At 38.5% G+C, this 20025-nt stretch overlaps 1 protein-coding gene and 1 long non-coding RNA gene across 9 annotated transcripts in view; both read right to left on the bottom strand.

Moving 5' to 3' along the window:
* LOC135268135 (rap guanine nucleotide exchange factor 6-like) overlaps nucleotides 1–17370 on the bottom strand; it is a 141204-nt gene extending 123834 nt beyond the window's left edge. For 4 of the 7 annotated variants that reach the window (XM_064383759.1, XM_064383764.1, XM_064383765.1 and 1 more), the window contains exon 1: nucleotides 17290–17357. In XM_064383759.1, coding sequence (XP_064239829.1) covers nucleotides 17290–17319 — 30 coding nt within the window. In that variant the 5' untranslated portion in view covers nucleotides 17320–17357. Of the gene's footprint in view, nucleotides 1–16548; nucleotides 16706–17289 lie in introns of all 7 variants that reach the window. The other 3 variants (XM_064383761.1, XM_064383762.1, XM_064383760.1) reach the window with 1 other exon arrangement.
* LOC135277781 (uncharacterized) overlaps nucleotides 1–20025 on the bottom strand; it is a 223434-nt gene that overhangs the window by 152012 nt on the left and 51397 nt on the right. The window lies entirely within an intron of this gene.

Raw genomic sequence — 20025 nt, 5'->3', positions numbered from 1 at the left:
GATTGAACCTAGGAGGTGGAGGTTGCAGTGAGCCCATACCGCACCACTGCACTCCAGCCTGGGCAAGAAGAGTAAAACTCCATCTCAAAAAAACAAAACAAAACAAAACAACAACAAAAGTAAAATGATAAAAACCCATATCCCACTCACATACACACAGAGTTCAAACTCAAATAAAATACTTAACCTGGCATGACTAACTTTTACAAACTGGTAAACCAACCAGAAGGCAGTGAAACACAAATTTCTGTAACCACCAAGGCAGGCAACAAGATCCTTTTTATAGAATATATGCAAACTATGAGGGAATTAACACTTACAGCATAAGAAAAGATAAACATCAATTAAGTGTTCCATCACAAAAGCCAAAAACCATCTTGCTAAGACTCAGTGAGTAAATTTAATCCATGAAGTAGGTAACTTCTGACCCATGAACAACTCAGATACAAGAGGTGCCAACCTTCATATAACTTTTGACTCACATAAAACTAACTACTAACAGCCTACTGCTGACCAGAAGCCTTACTGATAACATAAACACCTGATTAACACATATTTTGTATATTATATTCTGTTTTCTTACAACATAGTAAGCTAAAGTAAAATGCCATTAAAATCATAAGGAAGAGAAAATGCATTTACAGTACTGTATTTATCAATATCTTAAATTTGTTTAATAAATAATAAAAATAATATTTGCATGATGAACTGCCTGTCTGAAATTTTGGGTAACTACAGTTGCAGACCTTAATATGGCACAAAGCAAGCAATTCAACTTTTCCTTATAATATCATGAGTTTTCTTTACTTCTTGGGAGCACTTCCAGCATCACCAGTGGCATTTTGTATGGGTCCCACGGTGTTATTCAAGGTTTACAGTATTGCACTAAAAATGGTGAAAAATATAGGAGATCCGCAAAAGATCACTTTTTACTCCAATATGCAATTTACTGAGGATAAACTGCTCATTGTGAGATGAGTAATCACACTCATGACACAACAGCAACAGGAGGTGGCTACAAAATTACTACGGTACCATAAGCACGATAATCTTATACAGTTATGATTTAATGCTGCATCTTTACATTTGTTTACATTTCTCTAGATTTCAAATGGAGCTATGTAAAATCTGTAAGTGTCCATAAGTTTTGAACAATGTTAACGTTTTATAACAGATTTGTATATATCTTATGGTCATATATAATAAAATAGACTAGTACCTACATAATTTTACATTCATGACATACCTACTTTTTCATTTTTCATAATTTTTACATAGCGTATATTTCTGGGCTATGTAGTTCATTTGCAAGCTTTTTTTCAAATTGTGGCAATTCTCCAAAAATTTTTTCAATATATTTATTAAAATCCCAATACTTGTTATCCCAACACTTTGGGAGGCCAAGGCAGGAGGATGACTTGAGCCCAGTAGTTTGAGACCAGACTGGACAGTATATATAGCGAGACCCCATCTCTAAAAAAAAAAAAAAAAAATTAGCTACAGGAATGGTAGTACACACCTGTAGTACCAGCTATTCAGAGGCTGAGGTGAGAGGATAGCTTACTCCCAAGAGGTTGAGGCTGCAATGAGCTGTGATCACACCATGATACCACTAAACTCCAGCCTGGGCAACAGACAGAGCAAGACCCTATCTCAGAAAGGAAAGGAAAAAAAGAGACGAGAAGAGGGAGGGGAGAAAAGGGGAGCGGTCTATGTATGAGTGGATCCACAGAGTTCAAGCCCATGTTGTTCAATGTTCAACTGTACCTTTTTCCCCGTACCACCAAGTCTAAAACTCTCAGGAAAGCAAGATCAAGCCATCAAACATTTATCAGCTCCAATTCTACACTAAGAGGTTAAGCAAGTACTGAGCTTTAAAGATGGGCCGGGCGCAGTGGCTCAGGCCTGTAATTCTTCCAACACTTTGGGAGGCTGAGGTTGGCAGACAGTTTGGGATGAGGGGTTCAAGATCAACCTGGCCTACATGGTGAAACCTCGCCTCTACTAAAAATACAAAAATTGTCTGGGCGTGGTGGTGGGTGCCTGCAGTCCCAGCTACATTGGGAGACAGAGGCTGCAGAATCGCTCAAACCTGGGAGAGGAGGGTGCAGTGAGCTGAGACTGCACCACTGCACTCTAGCCTGGGCAGCAGAGCAAGACTCCCTCTCAAAAATAAAATAAAATAAAATAATTAAAAAAAAAAAAAAGATGGACACTAAGTCCCAGCCCAATAAATTCTCAGTTTAGTGGGACTGACAGATATAGTTCAAGTTAATTGATTTTAAAGAAATACCAAGTCCTAACTTAGACTCCAAATTGAGGCATATGTTATAGTCCCACGAAAACAATTTATGAAACATAGATTATTTAAAGATGATAAATGCTCGACTCTTACCAGCAACATTTCTGGCCATTAGCTTCTGTTTAACTGATCTCACTACAAAATATTAAGAGCAATTTATGTATATAAATTTTGAATGTTATCAGAAAAAGTCCATAACACATCACATGTCCTACCTTATAGACAGCACATAACGCATTCTTAAAGTTTTAGAGTCAAAGTTAGTCTTGTATAACAACCAATATGAAGCTATTTTTCTAAAGACATAAAGTTATGATGGAAGTATAAATTTGACAAAGTGCAAAACCCTACTTAACTAGCTTTTATAAATATATTTTATATAAAAATATATATTTATGAGAAGTGATGATTTGGCTGGGCACAGTGGCTCACACCTCTAATCCCAGAACTTTGGGAGGCTGAGGTGGGTGGATCACCTAAGCCCAGGACTTTAAGACCAGCCTGGCCAACATGGTAAAACCCCATCTCTACCAAAAATACAAAAACCAGCTGGGTGTGGTGGCAGGCACCTGTAATCCCAGCTACTCCAGAGGCTGAGACATGAGAATCATCTGAACCCAGGAAGCAGAGGTGAAAGTGAGTCAAGACTGCACCACTGCAATCCAGCCTAGACAACAGAAATTCTGCCTCAAAAAACAAGCAAGCAAGCAAACTAAAAAGAAGTGATGATTCAGCTTTTGAGAGTAATGACAAATGAAACACTGAAGTCCTAGAAAAATGACAAAGTATTACAACAAGTAAACATATCAGTACATACAATTGGAGCACCAAAAAAAAAAAAGAAATTTCCAGAATATTTTAAATAGAGTACATCTGAAACAAAAGGAACCAATCTAGAAAATATATCATATGCCAACATGCTTAAATCAACAGATGTGATGTTTAGAACCCATTTACCATAGAAATGATAATATTTACATTACATAGTGTTTTATAATATTTATATGTAAAGTTCACCCACTAGTATTTTTATCCCTATTTGTAAATGAGCCTGAGGTTAAAAAAATTAATAATCATACACCTAATAAGTGAACCAAGAAGTTGAATATATCTGTATTCCATAACTGTAGCTACAGTATTATAACTCTAAAATTCAATAAGACTTTCAAAGCAGTCTCCTGAGATCACTGCATAAGCTTATTACAATCATCTATTTTCTATGCAAAGTAAATTGAAGAAATACATCAGCTCACAGCACCCATTAATCTTTTTTTTTATTGTATTTTACATTCTGGGGTACATGTGCAGATCATGCAGGATTGTTGCATAGGTACACACATGGCAATGTGGTTTGCTGCCTCCACCCCCCGACCCTCGTCACCTACATCTAGTATTTCTCCCCATGTTATCCCTCCCAGACCTCCCCCCACCCCACTGTCCCTCCCTTGCCCCCCGCAACAGACCCCAGTGTGTGATGCTCCTCTCCCTGTGTCCATGTGTTCTCATTGTTCATCACCCACCTATGAGTGAGAACATGTTTGATTTTCTGTTCTTGTGTCAGTTTGCTGAGAATGATGGTTTCCAGATTCATCCATGTCCCTACAAAGCACACAAACTCATCATTTTTTATGGCTCCATAGTATTCCATGGTGTATATGTGCCACATTTTCCTTGTCTAGTCTATCGTCAATGGGCATTTGGGTTGGTTCCAGGTCTTTGCTATTGTAAACAGTGCCACAATGAACATACGTGTGCATGTGTCTTTATAACAGAATGATTTGTAATCCTTTGGGTATATACCCAGTAATGGGATTGCTGGGTCAAATGGAATTTCTATTTCTAGGTCCTTGAGGAAGCGCCACACGGTATTCCACAATGGTTGAATAAGTTTACACTCCCACCAACAGTGTAAAAGTGTTCCTATTTCTCCACATCCTCTCCAGCATCTGTTGTCTCCAGATTTTTTAATGATCATCATTCTAACTGGCGTGAGGTGGTATCTCAATGTGGTTTTGATTTGCATTTCTCTAATAATCAGTGATGATCAGCATTTTTTCATATGTTTGTTGGCCTCATATAAGTCTTCTTTTGAAAAGTGTCTGTTCATCCTTTGCCCACTTTCGAATGGGTTTGTTTTTTTCTTGTAAATCTGTTGTAGTACACCCATTAATCTCTTTCTTTCCTGCCTTTCTGTATTACAGAGGCTTAAAAGCAAAATACTCAAATTTCCAGCCTCCTTTGTGGATGAGAGTAGTACGAGGTGACACAGTCTTAGCCAATAGTAAGTATCTAGAGAGGGCTTTCCTTCAAAATAAAAAGACAAAACACCAGGAAAAGGATTTCACACCCACCCCTCTCCTTTCCTGTTGGTTGGGGCTACCTACCATTTTGTGACTTTGAAGACTAAAACTGCTTGCTAAATAGAAGACTCAGCCAGTTTCTTTAAATTACATTCTTGAGCATCTGCACTGTCTCCCTTTAGATTTTTTATTGTATTAAAAAAAGCCCAGAGTTAAGCCCCTATATGTGCAGTTCTTGGCAACCTGCAAACCTAATACAATCTATGCTATAAACAAGTCTATCAAATCAACTTATTAAAATCACTTTGGTGAATTAGTCATTAAACTAATGATGAAAAGTTATCTATGGGAAAAAGTAAAAGTAATGAATATCAACTACTGAAAAACAGTAAGAAGAAGAGTAAATATTTATCGAACATTCAATGCCAGAAATTGTGTTAAGAACTTTAATATACATTAATGCAGCGGTCCCCAACCCTTCTGGCACCAGGGACCAGTTTCATGGAAGACAATTTTTCCCCAGGGTGGGGGCTTCGGGATGATTCAAGAACATTACATTTATTATGTATTTTATTTCTATTATTACATCGTAATACATAATGAAATAATTCTACAACCTACCATAATGTAGAATCAGCATTAGCCCTGAGCTGCTTCTCCTGTGACTAGACAGTCCCATCTGGGGGTGATGGGAAACAGTGACAGATCATCAGGCATTAGATTCTCATGAGGAGTGCACAACCTAGATCCCTTGCATACGCACCTCACAATAGGATTTTGCTCCTATGAGACTCTAACACTGCTGCTAATCTGACAGGAGGCGGAACTCAGGCAGTACCACCACCAATGGGGACTGGCTGTAAACACAGATGAAGCTTCGGCTCTCTCACCTACCACTCACTTCCTGCTGTACAGCCTGGTTCCTAACAGGCCATGGACTGCTACCAGTCTGTGACCCAAGGATTGTGTACCCCTACATTAATGTATTTAATCTTCACAATTATAGGAGGTTGGTAATATTACCATAACCACCCATGTGAAATTTCCATCAATCCTTGAAAAAACAAACCCAGAATATAGCAAAACAAAGTTCTATTTGTTTCTATGACTTTCCTATTTTTATGACAGTAAAATATCCTTTCTTAAATGAAGCTAGTGCCTCACAAGTTTATGTGTATTTTAACATGCTAACTTGGTATAATAAATAGGTGATGAACAAATGTCAATGCCCGCTGTGTTGTGAAATTTTAAGGCTGTGAAATCCAAAAGCCTAAGGTTAAGGTGAAGTAACCTGCCCACGGCTGCAATTGTTTGACACCAGAAGCCAAGATTATAACCATGAGGTTATATGAAGGAAATATACTAAACTCAAAACAAGCATTCTATGAATACAATTAAAGATATGAATTTATAATTACAAAAAAAAAAAAACCCCAAACATCCCAGAATACATAAAGTAGAAACAATGACATTTAAAGTGAAATGATTTTAGCATGTTGCTTCCCACAGAGTTTTCTCTAACTGTGGGATGTAGATTTAAACCACATCAGAGAAAACAGAATCAAGATAGGAATTCTCACCCATTCCAACTTAAGTCTCAGATGACCATTAGGTTAGGAGGTCCCATATGTCTAAGCACACAGATTCTAATTGAAGCTTGTGGTACCCCAAATGCAAGCAAGACACACAGAAAGTGCTTGCCCTAAAGCTTTTCAATTTCTTACAGCTCCACAAAAACAGGATGGGGATCAGATATGAATGAAGATTAGAAACACTGAAATGCTATCAAATTCTTCCTTAATTCAATTCTTGGCATTTTATGATGCTGTATTTCGATTTTTTAAACTCATGAGTTTTTAAAACTCATTTCCAGTCATTCAGAAAATGTATACATTTCATGAAGCAGTTTTTCAATACAAAAACTAAAAGATGTAACTTAGATCGATAAATATTTTTGCTATTTTAAGTTCCAGGATACATGTGCAGAACGTACAGACTTGTTACATAGGTAAAAATGTGCCATGGTGGTTTGCTGCACCTATCAACCCATCAACTAGGTATTAAGCCCAGCATACATTAGCTGTTTTTCCTGATGCTCTTCCCTCCCCGCACACTGTGTGTGTTGTTCCCCTCCCTTCTCTGTGTCCATGTGTTCTCATTGTGCAGTTTCCCATTTATAAGTGAGAACATGCAATGTTTGGTTTTCTGTTCCTTTGTTAGTTTACTGAGGATAATGGCTTCCAGTTCCATCCATGTCCCTGCAAAGGACATGATCTCACAGCCTGCAGACTATTCCATGGTGTACATGTATCACATTTTCTTTATCTAGTCTATTAGTGAAGGACATTTGGGTTGATTCCATGTCTTTGCTACTGTGAATAGTGCTCCAATGAATATATGCATGCATGTATCTTTATAATAGAACGATTTATATTCTATTATAAAGACCCAGTAATGGATTGCTGGGTCAAATAGTATTTCTGGTTCTAGGTCTTTGAGGAATCATCACACCGTCTTCCACAATGGCTGAACTAATTTATATTCCCATCAACAGTGTAAAAGCATTCCTATTTCTCCACAGCCTCACCAGCATCTGTTGTTTCTTGACTTTTTAATAACTGCCATCTGACTGGTGTGAGATGGTATCTCGTTGTGGTTTTGATTTACATTTCTCTAATGATCATGTTGAGCTTTTTTTCACGTTTCTTGGCTGCATGAATAGTCTTCTTCTGAGAAGTGTCTGTTCATGTCCTTTGCCTACTTTTTGATGGGTTTTTTTTCTTGCAAATTTGTTTGAGTTCCTTGTAGATTCTGGATATTAGACTACTTTGTCAGATGGATTGCAAAAATTTTCTCCCATTCTGTAGGTTGTCTGCTCACTCTGATGACAGTTTCTTTTACTATGCAGAGGCTCTTTAGTTTAATTAGATCCCATTTGTCAATTTTTGCTTTTGTTGCAATTGCTTTTGATGTATTTGTCAAAAAATCTTTGCCGGTGCCTATGTCCTGAATGGTATTGCCTAAATTTTGTTCTAGGGCTTTTATAGTTGTGGGTTTTACATTTAAGTCTTTAATCCATCTTGAGTTGATTTTTGTATAAGGTGTGAGAAAGGGGTCCAGTTTCAATTTTCTGCATATGGCTAGCCAGTTTTCCCAGCATCATTTATTAAATAGGGAATCCCTTCCTCATTGCTTGTTTTTGTGTCAGGTTTGTCAAAGATCAGATGGTTGTAGACATGCAGTCTTATTTCTGAGATCACTATTCTGTTCCATTGGTCTATGTGTCTGTTTTTGTACCAGTACCATGTTGTTTTGGTTACTGTAGCCTTGTAGTACAGTTTGAAGTCAGGTAGCAGAGAACTACTTTTATCAATTTGACAAAATATTCCCTAATAAATTTGACTGTGTTTAAAAGGAAATGGAGTTTGTTAAGACTGCATGAAGCAGCTTAGAGAAATAAAAAATCAGAAACTATTGCCTTGTAGAATTCAAATAGCTTCTATATAAAGAAATGGATGACTGTCAATTAGGTTTAGTCCACACATGTATGTTTATACATTTTTCATTTTATTTTACAAAATTAGTAATTCAAAACCTTGCCTGCTCTTTTCTTTTTCATTTGGGCCCTTAAATGCAACTTATTATTGAAAACATTAAATACCAGGAAAAGTATCTTAAAATACAGAAAACAAGTGATTTATGTCTTTATTATTGAAAACGGCAAAAACCTTCCTGCTTACATTATAATTATCTAAAATGTTAAGTTTCCTGTTTTTTAATCCAATCCTCTAACACCAATTTCAATTATGAAAAAAGTACGTAACATATAAAAAACAGCATTCATTATCCAGTATTTACCATCAAAAAATAAAAAAAGGAAAGACAGTTAGCTAATCCATGGGAGTAGAGAGGGGGGCTGACTTTATAATCTAAATGTAAAGGCACACATGTGAGGGAAAAATGTGTAGAGATTTTTTGCCTTAATTTGATTTTTTAAATTCCTTATTTTCTTTTTAAATCCTAATAAATTCCTTTTAAGATAAGACAAAAGTATTGAATATACTCAGCTTAGATAACACTATTATCCATAGCTCTAATAGTGGCTCTGACTAGACTTTTAAACACACCCTTGCCATTCCCTTCCACCCCCTCACTCCTACCAAAAGTAACAATTTAAAGAATTTTTAAGGTCACAGGAAAGAAAAAAGTGGGGGAGAGAGAATCTACAATTTAAATTTCACAAAGATTAACTTCCTTAAGCTACTACTACAATTTTTCTATTTTGCTAAACATACATGAAATATTCTATTCCCTACAACTTTCCTTATACCAAAAATTCTAATTTACTTAAATTCAGAATCATGAAACATTAAACACTGATAAAGTACACTCCATCTTGGGAATATAAACAAAATTCAGGTGGGAATAAAGGTGAATAAATTGTTAAAATTATGCCCAAACAAGGTGGCTCCTATCTATAATTTCAGAACTTTGGGAGGCCGAGAGGGGAAGATCACTCAAGCCCAGGAGTTCAAGACCAGCCTGGGCTACACAACGAGACCCAGACCTATAAAAAATACCAAAATTAGCGGGCATAATGGGTGCATGCCTGCAGTCCCAGCTACTCAGGAGCCAAAGGTGGGAGGATCCTTGAGCCCAGGACAAGGCTGCAGTGAGCCATGATCACATCACTGCACTCCAGCCTGGGTGACGCAGTGAGATCCTGTTGTAAAAATAAAATAAATCAAAATAAAAGTTACCATTTTATCTCTTCTCATCCATTTATTTGTTAGCTATTATGTATGTGTGTGCTTTAAAGTTTCTCCAACTAATAAATATACTGCCTCAACTTTTACTAGTGATCCAATACATACAAAATATCACTTAAGAGGTATGAGGGTCTTCATAAAGAGTAAATCTTTAAACAGGAAAAATAAAAATTTTTTTTTTTTTTTTGAGAGTCTCACTCTGTCACCCAGGCTAGAGGGAAATGGCACGATCTCGGCTCACTGCAACCTCCACCTCTCGGGTTCAAGAGATTGCCTGCATCAGCCTCCCAAGTACCTGGAATTACGAGCATGTGCCACCATGCCCAGCTAATTTTTTGTATTTTTAGTAGAGATGGGGTTTTGCCATGTTAGCCAGGCTCATTTCGAACTTCTGACTTCAGGTGATCCATTCGTCTCAGTCTTCCAAAGTGCTGGGATTGCAGGAACGAGCTGCCATGCCCAGCCTAAAAGATTTTTTCTTAAATCATAATTTGATAGCCCTTTCTCAGGATCACAAAAAAAAATACTTCAAAAGCTATGCTTCCTTTTTTTAAACTTTGAATTTTTTTAATAATTTTAGAGTAAAAATGGTTATGTAAAAAAACAGTTCAAAGATCCCCTATGTGTTTACCCAGCTTCCCGTCATTTAGCATCTAAAATAACCATGGTAAAATTATCTAAATATTCAAATTTCACCAGTCATCCTAATACCTTTTTTTTGTTGTTCTTGTCCAGATCAATTCCAGAATCCCACCCTGCATTTGGTTATCACATTTCCTTAGTTTCTTCCAATCTGTGACAGTTTTGGAGCATTTCTTAATCTTCCACACCCTCAATACTTTCAGGGAGCACTGGCCAGTTATTTTGTAGAATGTCCTTAAATTTGAGTCTGTCTGATATTTTTAATTAAGAATACCAGAGATGTCTCTTTCTCAGTACATTATCAGGAGACACATGATGTTGACATGTCTTACTACTAAATGATGTTAACTTTGATGATATGGTTGATGTTTAATTAAGAATACCAGAAATGTCTCTTTCTCAGCACATTATATCAGGAGACCCATGATGTTGACATGTCTTATTACTAATGATGTTAACTTTGATGATCTGGTTAATTTGGTATCACCAGTTTTCTTTACTATCAAGTACTGATTTTTCCTTTATAGTTAATTTTGTGAGGGAGATATTTTGAGACTGTGCAAATATCCTGATGACATGATCTATTATGATACTTTTCATCATACCTTCATCTACTAATTTTGGCATCCATTGATGATTCTTGCCTGTAACAATTACTACTGTGGTGTTTGCTTGTTGGTGATTTTCTATTTCCATCATTCCTTCATTTTCTAATTAGAATTCTACAGTAACAAAGAGCTGTCTCTTCTCCTGCTTTTACTTATTTATTCAAATACTTATTTACATCAGTATGGGCTCATGGATATTTTCTTCCCTAGGGGTTATAATCCATTACTGTCACTATTTGCTTCTCATAGTGTCCCAAATTTGGCCATTGGGACTCCCTTTTGTATAGAGTCATTACACTTCCTTCTGATTTATTTTTCAAATTTCAATTGGAGAATATTGACTAATTCCTTTACATTAGGGATCATGAAGGCTAAGGCTAACCTTACTACTTCCATTATGACAAAAAAATTATTACAAAAAAATACACACATATTGAAACATTCCAAATGTGGTACGCCATCACAACTCTTGATCATTCAACACCTTTATCCTCTTTGCTCTATATTTTATACACATTATCACAGAGCTTTCTCTTAAGTATCACTATTAGATCCATGTCACCTTTTACCATCAACCCCCCAATCCTCAGACACTGTTGGTATTTAGAAGAACAAGGCCAAACTCACTAACAACAACAGAAATTCATTTTAACCAAAAGGTAATGAGCCTTAATGATGCTGTGCTAGGATTATAGGCGTGAGCTACTGCACCCGGCCTAGTATAACTTTACAATTAACGAGATATTTCAAACTAGATTCCCAAAACATACATATGGTAGAAGACACTAATGTTTAAGGGAAAAAATAGTATAAGACTATTTTCAACAACTTGGATTCAACAACTTGGATTTTTTCCTATGAACTACAAAATATCCATGATCATCCTATGCCATACTCAGGCTGCACTGGTGTAACTCAAGCATAGTTTAATATAATGAGATATAAAATGTGCACATTCAGCCACCCTGTCCAGCAGATTCTACTCCTGCAATATTTCTAATCCATCTCCATTGTGTAATTCAGCCTCCCAAACATCTCAAGCCAGGAGAATGAAGGTCAGTCTTTAACAGAACTCTTGGTCTCTTCTCACTATCCTCACAAATCACAAGCTTCCAAACACCTGTAATCATTCCTCATCCCTGGTTCCCAGCACACTGAACAAAGATCTACACGTGTTGTCTTACCATGTGTGTTAATCATATGACAGTAGGTCAATCTGGGATGCACTTCAGGTCCCCCAGTTCACTGGTGGGTGAATTCTTACTCCCCTACAACTTAATATACATTCATCTAGGAAGTCCATATCCTTTTCAGTGCTGTCATAGGATAGCTGTTATAGCACTAATGAATTACAACCTACTTATAACAATGGATTAGTCAGTTACTTGAGGGACGCACATTTCATCTTTGAATTCCCAAGGCCTGTTAAATAATAGGTATTTTATAAAATGTGCTACAAAGAGGACTAACATTAGGCATTGCACTAAATAGTTAATGTACTTTCACATAATCCACAAAACCTCAGAAAGCTATTATCATTTTACAGGACAAGAAAATTGTTACCAAAAATGGAGTGAAGAGAAGGAATATCCCATAAAATGCAGGTATCAAGGACCAATGATTTTCAGTGGTTTCTCCTAAGCCTAAACCAAATTTACTTTTTTAAAAATAGAAATGAGGCCTCATTATGATGCCCAGGCTGGTCTTGAACATCTGGGCTTCAAGAGATCCTCCCACCTGAGCCTCCCAAAGCGCTAGGATTACAGGTGTGTGTCACCACTCCTGGCCAAAGTTACTTCTATATAAAATTTTAAAAGCAGGAATAATTTTTTTTCATTAAGTATATGAGTCCAGCAAAATCAGAGTTTTTATTTCTAGAAGGTTATCAATTCATTATTTCGGATAGTCGATTTACATCTGAGGCACATCCCATCACAATTTTATGTAACTTGAACTTCAAATATCACCAATGGACCAGGTGCAGCGGGTCACACCTGTAATCCCAGTACTTTGGGAGGCTGAAGCAGGAAGATCACTTCCGCCCAGGACTTAAAGACCAGTCTAGGCAACAAAGTGAGACCCCTAGTGTCTACAAAAAATCGTTTGAATTAGCCAGGCACACTGTCATCAGCCAGCAGACCCAGCTACTCACAAGGCCAAGGCAGGAGACAAAGCAAGATCCTGTTCCAAATACATATATATATATCACCAAACGTTATCTATGGCCATACCATCCTGAATGCACCCCATCTCATCAAATATCACCAAAAGAAGACCTTGTTGTGATACTTTAAATCATCCAAAATCTACCCAAAAAAGTTTTTTTTCAGGTCCAAAGTAAAATTTAAATTTAAAAATGCAGTAAATTTTCTTATGAAGCAAACATTATTTTCTTTCAAGACTGAGCTTTAGAGTAACAGTGCATCCTTCCTTTCTTAAAAACAGTAACATTAAAACTAGTTTTGTTCTTACGTCCCTTCTTGATGGAAAAACCAAGGTAGTAATCTTCTCCTTAAAAAAAAAAAAAAAAAAAAAAAGGTTCCAGCATTTGGGAATGACTGTGACTGCATTAAACCAGTATCTGCATACAGCACTGCAGCTGGAGAGATTTTCATTTTTGACCCTCAGCCAAGATATGCAAAGCTAATTATGGAACTATTAATTACTAAATGTTTAAAAGGTTATTTGAAGGCGACTAAGGTTCTATCAATATTGCAAGTAATGTTAACATTTTTTACCATAAACTTAAGTTCTCACTTGTTCAAAGTCACATGCTATTAGTTTGACATTAATATTTGTTATAAATGTATTTCTTTTACCAAGAAATTAAAATACCATCGTTATGAAATCTAACTGCTGGTGACCAATCATTTCTTTATGAGACACGCTTTTTAAATGGCATACAGATAGTTTACCTGTGTTCTATGAACGAAAACTACTTGAGAAGCAAATATTACTAGAACCCCAAAATGGGCTAAAATATAATCAAAGTATAGGCTGACAAATGAAAATATGAGTCTGCTTATAAACAATGGTAAAAAGAAACTCAAATGGAAAATTTAACTTAACAGATACAATTCTTCCATTAGATTTGCAAGTTACGTATTTGTCAGAGATACTCTTTTGTGCCGTTTCTCATCATTTACAGTTCTCTGGGCTAAAGTTACTGTTTTCAGCCCTCTCATTATGACTCAAGATGAATTCTACTGAGTGACTTCGTAATAAATTAAGTCCTGTATTCTTTATGACACAGTAATGGGTTAGTAACTATATCTAAAGTTGTAATAGCCAAAAAAAGAGGTAAGATTATTAACTAGGAGGAGTTGAGGTGGTGGTTATTTTACATATAACATTTCTTAAAGTAACTTTTACAACTAAAAGTGCATTACATTAGGTCTTTTAAGTAGAGGAAACAATTTTGCAATAGATGTTTCACCTGAAAAACTGATAACAGGATGCATTTAAACACTCTACAGAAGCAATTTCAAAGGGCCTAAACAAGTTAATAAAATGGTTTAGAAAAATCATTTTATTGTATAAGCCTTGGGGAATAAAAGCTGTGTCTAATTTATTTACATCTTTTACTTCACCAAATTGCCTTGGTGACCAAGCTTCTCATTTAAGTGATTAAAGACAGAAACTCAAATACTTAAATAAAGCAATTACTTAAGAGTCCTGTTTTTCAACAGAGGTGCACTGAAAAATATCAATATAATGTTTTCAGGTCTCATTATTTTCAAGGAAGTTTGTTATTTAGAATACAATGCCCCATTGACCAGAACTCAGCCAGGTTTCCAGACACACAATACAGGACACACACTGGATTAAAGATTTTTTTCATTTTCTCAAGAATATCAGGTGAAATAGTGATAGTCTCTTGAAACTGAATATGCATAACCTGGCTAAAACTCAGACGATAACTTTTTTGGTATTTCTCCTTACTATTCCCCCTCTCTAAAGACATACCCAAATGAAATGTGTTTTCATTTTCCAGCTGGACATGAAAAGCTTCCAATTTATGAAAGTTCCCGGTGCTCTTCCCACCCCAAGATTCTCTTCTGGTCAACTTCTTAGGTTACACGAATGACATCAGGATTAATTCTAGGCAATTGATTGACCTAAATACAAACCTATGTTTTCACGGAGCTTGGAAATGAATGAGGCTGGCAAGACTTTAAAAAACAAATAGAATTGAACAGCAGGAAAATTAAATTACATGTTTTCCAATTATTTTCTTTTAAAGCGCTTTCCTTTTGCCTATAACAAGAATCACACAAACTCCTTTATCAAGTCTATCCTCAGAAACAGAAGGAAGCACAACAGCAAAACTTTCCTAATTCCTGTCCTTCTGTTCATGATATCAAGCTTATTTAACAACATTGCTTTACTTATACTACAAAACTCTAATCACAAACATTTATAAGACAAGACTATGGAAAATCTTCCAGCATTCCATTAACAAAGCATTCTTAATATAAAAAGTACCTTCTACAACAAAAGCTTTTTAAAAAATAACTTCTGAGTACATTTTAAATTTTTAGACAATTACCTTTGGCCAGTCAAGTAAAGATGGAAAACGTTCACATTTCAAACAACTTTTGTAAACAAATAAACAGGGGAGTTTGCTCTAGTAATAACCAAATGAACATCAAAGTCAATAGGGCTGACACTTAGGAATGTCTGAAATGTTTGCTAGGTTTCCTGATGTTTGGTTTTTCTAGGAAGATTTGGTGGGGCAAATGTGCGGCTTTCCGACTGTCAATGGAGCTCTCATGTTGTAGGGTTAGCAGTAGCTGGCCCACTTACTTCTGGCTCAGGCAAGATTCTGTGTTGGGTCAGTTTTTACTCTATTCTACACAACTGGCAGGGGAACAATAAAGTTTAACAGTTCATTTATTGGGCACAGTCACCCCGCAGTCACAGTGGAGGTTTTGCCTCTTCTAGTCTTGTTTGGTGACCCACCCTCCTAACCTGATAGCAGGTTTTAGTCATTGTTATTCTTCTAACTAATCAACCAAATGCACCACTTCCCCCCTCTCTAATTTCCACCAAAGGCCTCTGACATCATTTTCGGACCAGCCTTGCTAGGTTCTAACACTCTCAGCATTCGTAATTTCACTTGGCACTTAAAACGATATTCTTGAAAGAAAAGGAAATATTTCACTGAAATCTGCTTTTACTTCACACTGCGAGAGGGAATGTGCATTTTCAGATGCAGAAAACTGATCCAACTGACAATTTTAAATTGATGAAAAAGGCACAGGAGAGGCCGCGCGTGCAACACCAAGAGAAGGGAAAGAGCAAAGCAGGACATTCCTTGTTGGGATAAAAATAGTCTTTTAGAATGGGAACTTTCTGGAGACACTGAAACAAATTTTCTTGTAAAACTACCGCCATCTTCCACACGTTTGATAAACATGTGCAATCTATCCATGATCTCCCAGATGTGACAGTTCCATCAGGGAAAATGAAAAATCAAAAAACGGTACCAGGTGCCATTCTTGGGGCTTGTCCAAAGGCAGCCAGGGGAAGACTCTATTTTATTATGTTCTCCCCACACTAAATAATAATCGACATCAGAGAACGAGAGCATTTGGATTTGAACAGACGGCATCCAACACCTGACAAGCGAAGCAACACTTTCAAGCATTAGATCCTAAATGTTTGATGGTCCCAAGAATCAGGAGGGCTTATTTGTCTTAAAAGGGTAGGCAGGCAGGAGCTCCTGTAGTCAACATCCCAATGCTTAGGAATATGCGTCACTATCGGGTCAGCAACTAAAAGTGGAGAAAATTAAGCCACCACATTTTTATAAAATTTCGCCCTCTCTAGTAAAACTTGAGACAATCAAATCCAACCCTATTGGCCGCTAAAAGTAAGAGAATAAGCCTGAAGGTAAACAAATGTATAAAGGTTAACAAACTTACCTAATTTTGACAAGGTTGTGCAACACCAAAGAATCCGCAGGGTGCCCTTCCCGGGGGTGTATTTGAACATGCCTGCTCTGCAGCTAGGTCTGCAATTTAAACTAAAAACACTAGCCTAGCTATTCAACTTTGTTTCTCTTCAATTGAAAGCAGCATCCTTCCAAAAAAAGAAAAGAAAAGAAAAGAAAAATAGTAAACATACAAACACCTCAATGTTTTACTTTAGAAAGTCAAAATGGATTTGTCTTTAGCACAACCGTACGAGTTTCCTACCGTACCTTTCAAACATCACGAACTTCTAAGGTAGAAGGGTCACTTGCAAGGGGAGGAATGGACCTGCAGTCACGGGGGGCAAGAGTCGCTGGACGAGGCGAGATAGGACCTCATCCCCTGAGATTCAGTCACCCAAGGGCGGCCGGGGAGAAGGAAAGCTAGAGAATTCATTCACATACACACACACACACACACACACTCACTCTCTCTCTCACTGCCGGACAACATGGGGGGAAGGTCAGTCATGGGGAGGGGAGCGTTGAGGAGAACGTCAAGGAGAGGGAAAACTAAAACCAGCATAGGCGGAGTGAAAGACTCGGAGGTGGGATGCCTTTGGAATTAGGGGTCCTGATGCGAGAAGTGGGGTGCTCGGGGCGAACTGTGTCAGGAAGTGGGTGGGGGAACAGGGGAAGACGCAGCCTGCGAGGCAGAAATCCGGTCAAGTGCAGGCGGCCGCCGCGTTCTCACCTGGGGGGTCCTCTCGGGGGGATTCTTCATTACCGCCTGGCGGAAGCTGTTATCCACGTAGGACGCCATCTCCCCGCTGCGGGTCGGGCCGTGCCGCTCGGCACCCTGGCCGGCCTCCTCCGGCCGCCCGAGCAGCTCCTCAGGGAGGAAGCGGCCTCCGGGCCTTGTTGCTTTGTGCCGAAACCATGGTGAGGGGTGAGTGACAGCGCGGGGGCCAGTCGGCGGCCGCCGCATCATCGGGGGGCGGGGCAGCTCCGTCGCGCTGATTCCCGCCTCCCCGCTCCCAGCCCGCCCGCGGGCCGCGCCCTCGCGTCTGAGCTGCACTTTCGGCGGCGCCCAGGTGAGCAGCGCTCGGTAGGCAAGGGGGTCGCGGAGCCGTCGGCCGGGCCGGCGGGTCCCTCGCGCGGCCTGAACCCTAGGAGGGGGCGCAAGTCCCGGTGCACCGGCGAGAAGCGCAGGGCTTTTCTCTCGCAGTGTCCCCCGCTGTCTCACGCCGCGCCTCCTCCCCACACCCGACGCTGGCTCCTAGGAGACCCAGCCGCGTCGGGTCGCCGCTCCCCGCCCGCTCCTGGCGCCAAGCCGCCGCCTGGGGGCTGAAAGCTAACCCCGGGCAGAAGACCGGCCCGCCAGCTCGGGCCATACTGGGCATTCTTTTTGAGCCCAGGAGTTGGCCCCGAGTTGCTTCTGTGGCGTTAAATCCTCTTAGGATTTATTTTGCTTGTTTGTAATTTGCTGCACCCTCCCCTGCTTTCCAAGCCCACTTTGGCACCTCAGACACTAAAATGACCACGAAATTAGGGCGAGAGGTTTCAACACCAGACCCACTACCACCCCTAGACCAGCAAACACTCCAGATATAAAGTTGATCACTCCTTAGCGACAGAGCAGGATGGCAAGTTCTGTGATTATTAATCAGAAACATTTATTGGTAGATCTGGCTTTGCCTTGGGCAGAACAAGCCTCCTCTAGATGCTCAGATTTCCAAACCAAATTCACTTGGTCCAGAAACAATACCTGGTCCTTCAAGATGTCACTGCTCCTGCTGCTTCACTCAGCGCCCCCCCCCCCCCCCCACACACACACTCGCCCCAGCCACGTGGAGATGTGTAAGGTCAATCCAAGCGTCTGGGACCACTCTGCTGTTCTGGTCCCAGGGATTTATTTTTGTTTACCCCTACCCCCGACAAGTTCATATTTTGATATCTATAGAGACAATTAGTTTTATTTATGAGCTACTACATTGAACTTTTATCAAATTTTCAAACATGCCTTTCTTTTTTTTTTTTTTTTTTTAAAGAGAAAGAGAGAGAATAGGAAGGAGGAAAAAGGAAGAGAAAGAGGGAGAGAGAATGGGGAGGAGGGAGAAGGAAAAGAAAGAGGGAGAGAGAATGGGAGTATTGCTTTCTTGCCCAGGCTAGAATGCAATTTAGTAATGAGTATTGAAAACCTCTTTTATACTGATAATTATACTTAATGATGTAGTCAGGAAGGAATAAGGGAAGAAGATAACAAACAAACAGCCAACCAATATTTAATTTAAACCTATGAAATGCTATGCGATTACTGAGGAGTGATTTACTTCCAATTATATAGTCACCTTTGGAATAGGTGTGAGGTGGTAATGTATGTTTTGTGTATTTGAAGTGGAGAGTTCTATAAATGTTTATTAAGTTTATTTGTTCCGGGTCTGAGTTCAAGTTCTGAATATCCTTGTTAATTTTCCATCTCGTTGATCTATAGAATCGTTAGCTCTTCTTGTTGCATTGATCCTTTTGCCATTATGTAATGTCATTCCTCACCTCTTTTGATCTTTGTTGCTTTAAAGTCTACTTTATCAGAGGCGAGAATTGCATCTCCTGCTTTTTGTTTATTAGTTTATTTTTACTCTCTGTTTGATTGGTAAATCTTCCTCCTTCCCTCTGAGTCTTTGTGTATTGTTGCATGTAAGATGGGCCCAGATGCAGCATACCGATGGGTTTTGGCTTTTTATCCAATTAAAATATATATAAGTTTAATACCGGTGTTTGATGCTAGCTGGCTGTTTTGCCCATTAGTTGATGTAAATTTTTTATTGTGTTAAAGTTCTTTGCTTTTTGATATACTTTTGGAAAGACTGATATTGGTTGTTCCTTTATATGTATAGTGCTTCTTTCAGAAGCTCTTGTAAAGCAGGCCTGGTGGTGGTGAACTCTCTAAGTACTTGTTTGTTCGCAAAAGATTTAATTTTTCCTTCGCTCATAAAGCTTAGTTTGGCTGGATAGGAAATTCTGGGTTGAAAGTTCTTTTCTTTAAGGATGTTAAATATTGGTCCCCACTCTTTTCTGGCTTGTAGGGTTTCTGCTGAGAGATTTGCTGTAAGTCTGATAGGTTTCCCTTTATGGTTAACCTGACCTTTCTCTCTGGCTGCCCTTAGTATTTTCTCCTTCATTTCAACCCTAATAAATCTGGCGATTATGTGCCTTGGGGTTGGTCTTCTTGAAGAATATCTTTGTGGTGTTCTCTGTATTACCTGGAGTTGAATATTACCCTGCCTTGCCAGGTTGGGAAAATTTTCCTGAATGATATCCTGAAGAGTATTTTCCAACTTGGATTCATCCTCTTCATCACATTCAGGTACACCTATCAAACGTAAATTAGGTCTTTTCACATAGTCCCATATTTCCTGGAGACTTTGCTCATTCCTTTTCATCCTTTTTTCTGCATTCTTGTCTTCTCGTTTCATTTCACTGAGCTGGT

The sequence above is a fragment of the Aotus nancymaae genome, unplaced genomic scaffold (genome assembly GCF_030222135.1).
Source record: "Aotus nancymaae isolate 86718 unplaced genomic scaffold, 86718_ANA_hifiasm-v0.15.2.pri h1tg000033l, whole genome shotgun sequence".
Lineage (NCBI taxonomy): Eukaryota > Metazoa > Chordata > Mammalia > Primates > Aotidae > Aotus > Aotus nancymaae.
This window is presented reverse-complemented; position numbering and strand designations above follow the sequence as displayed.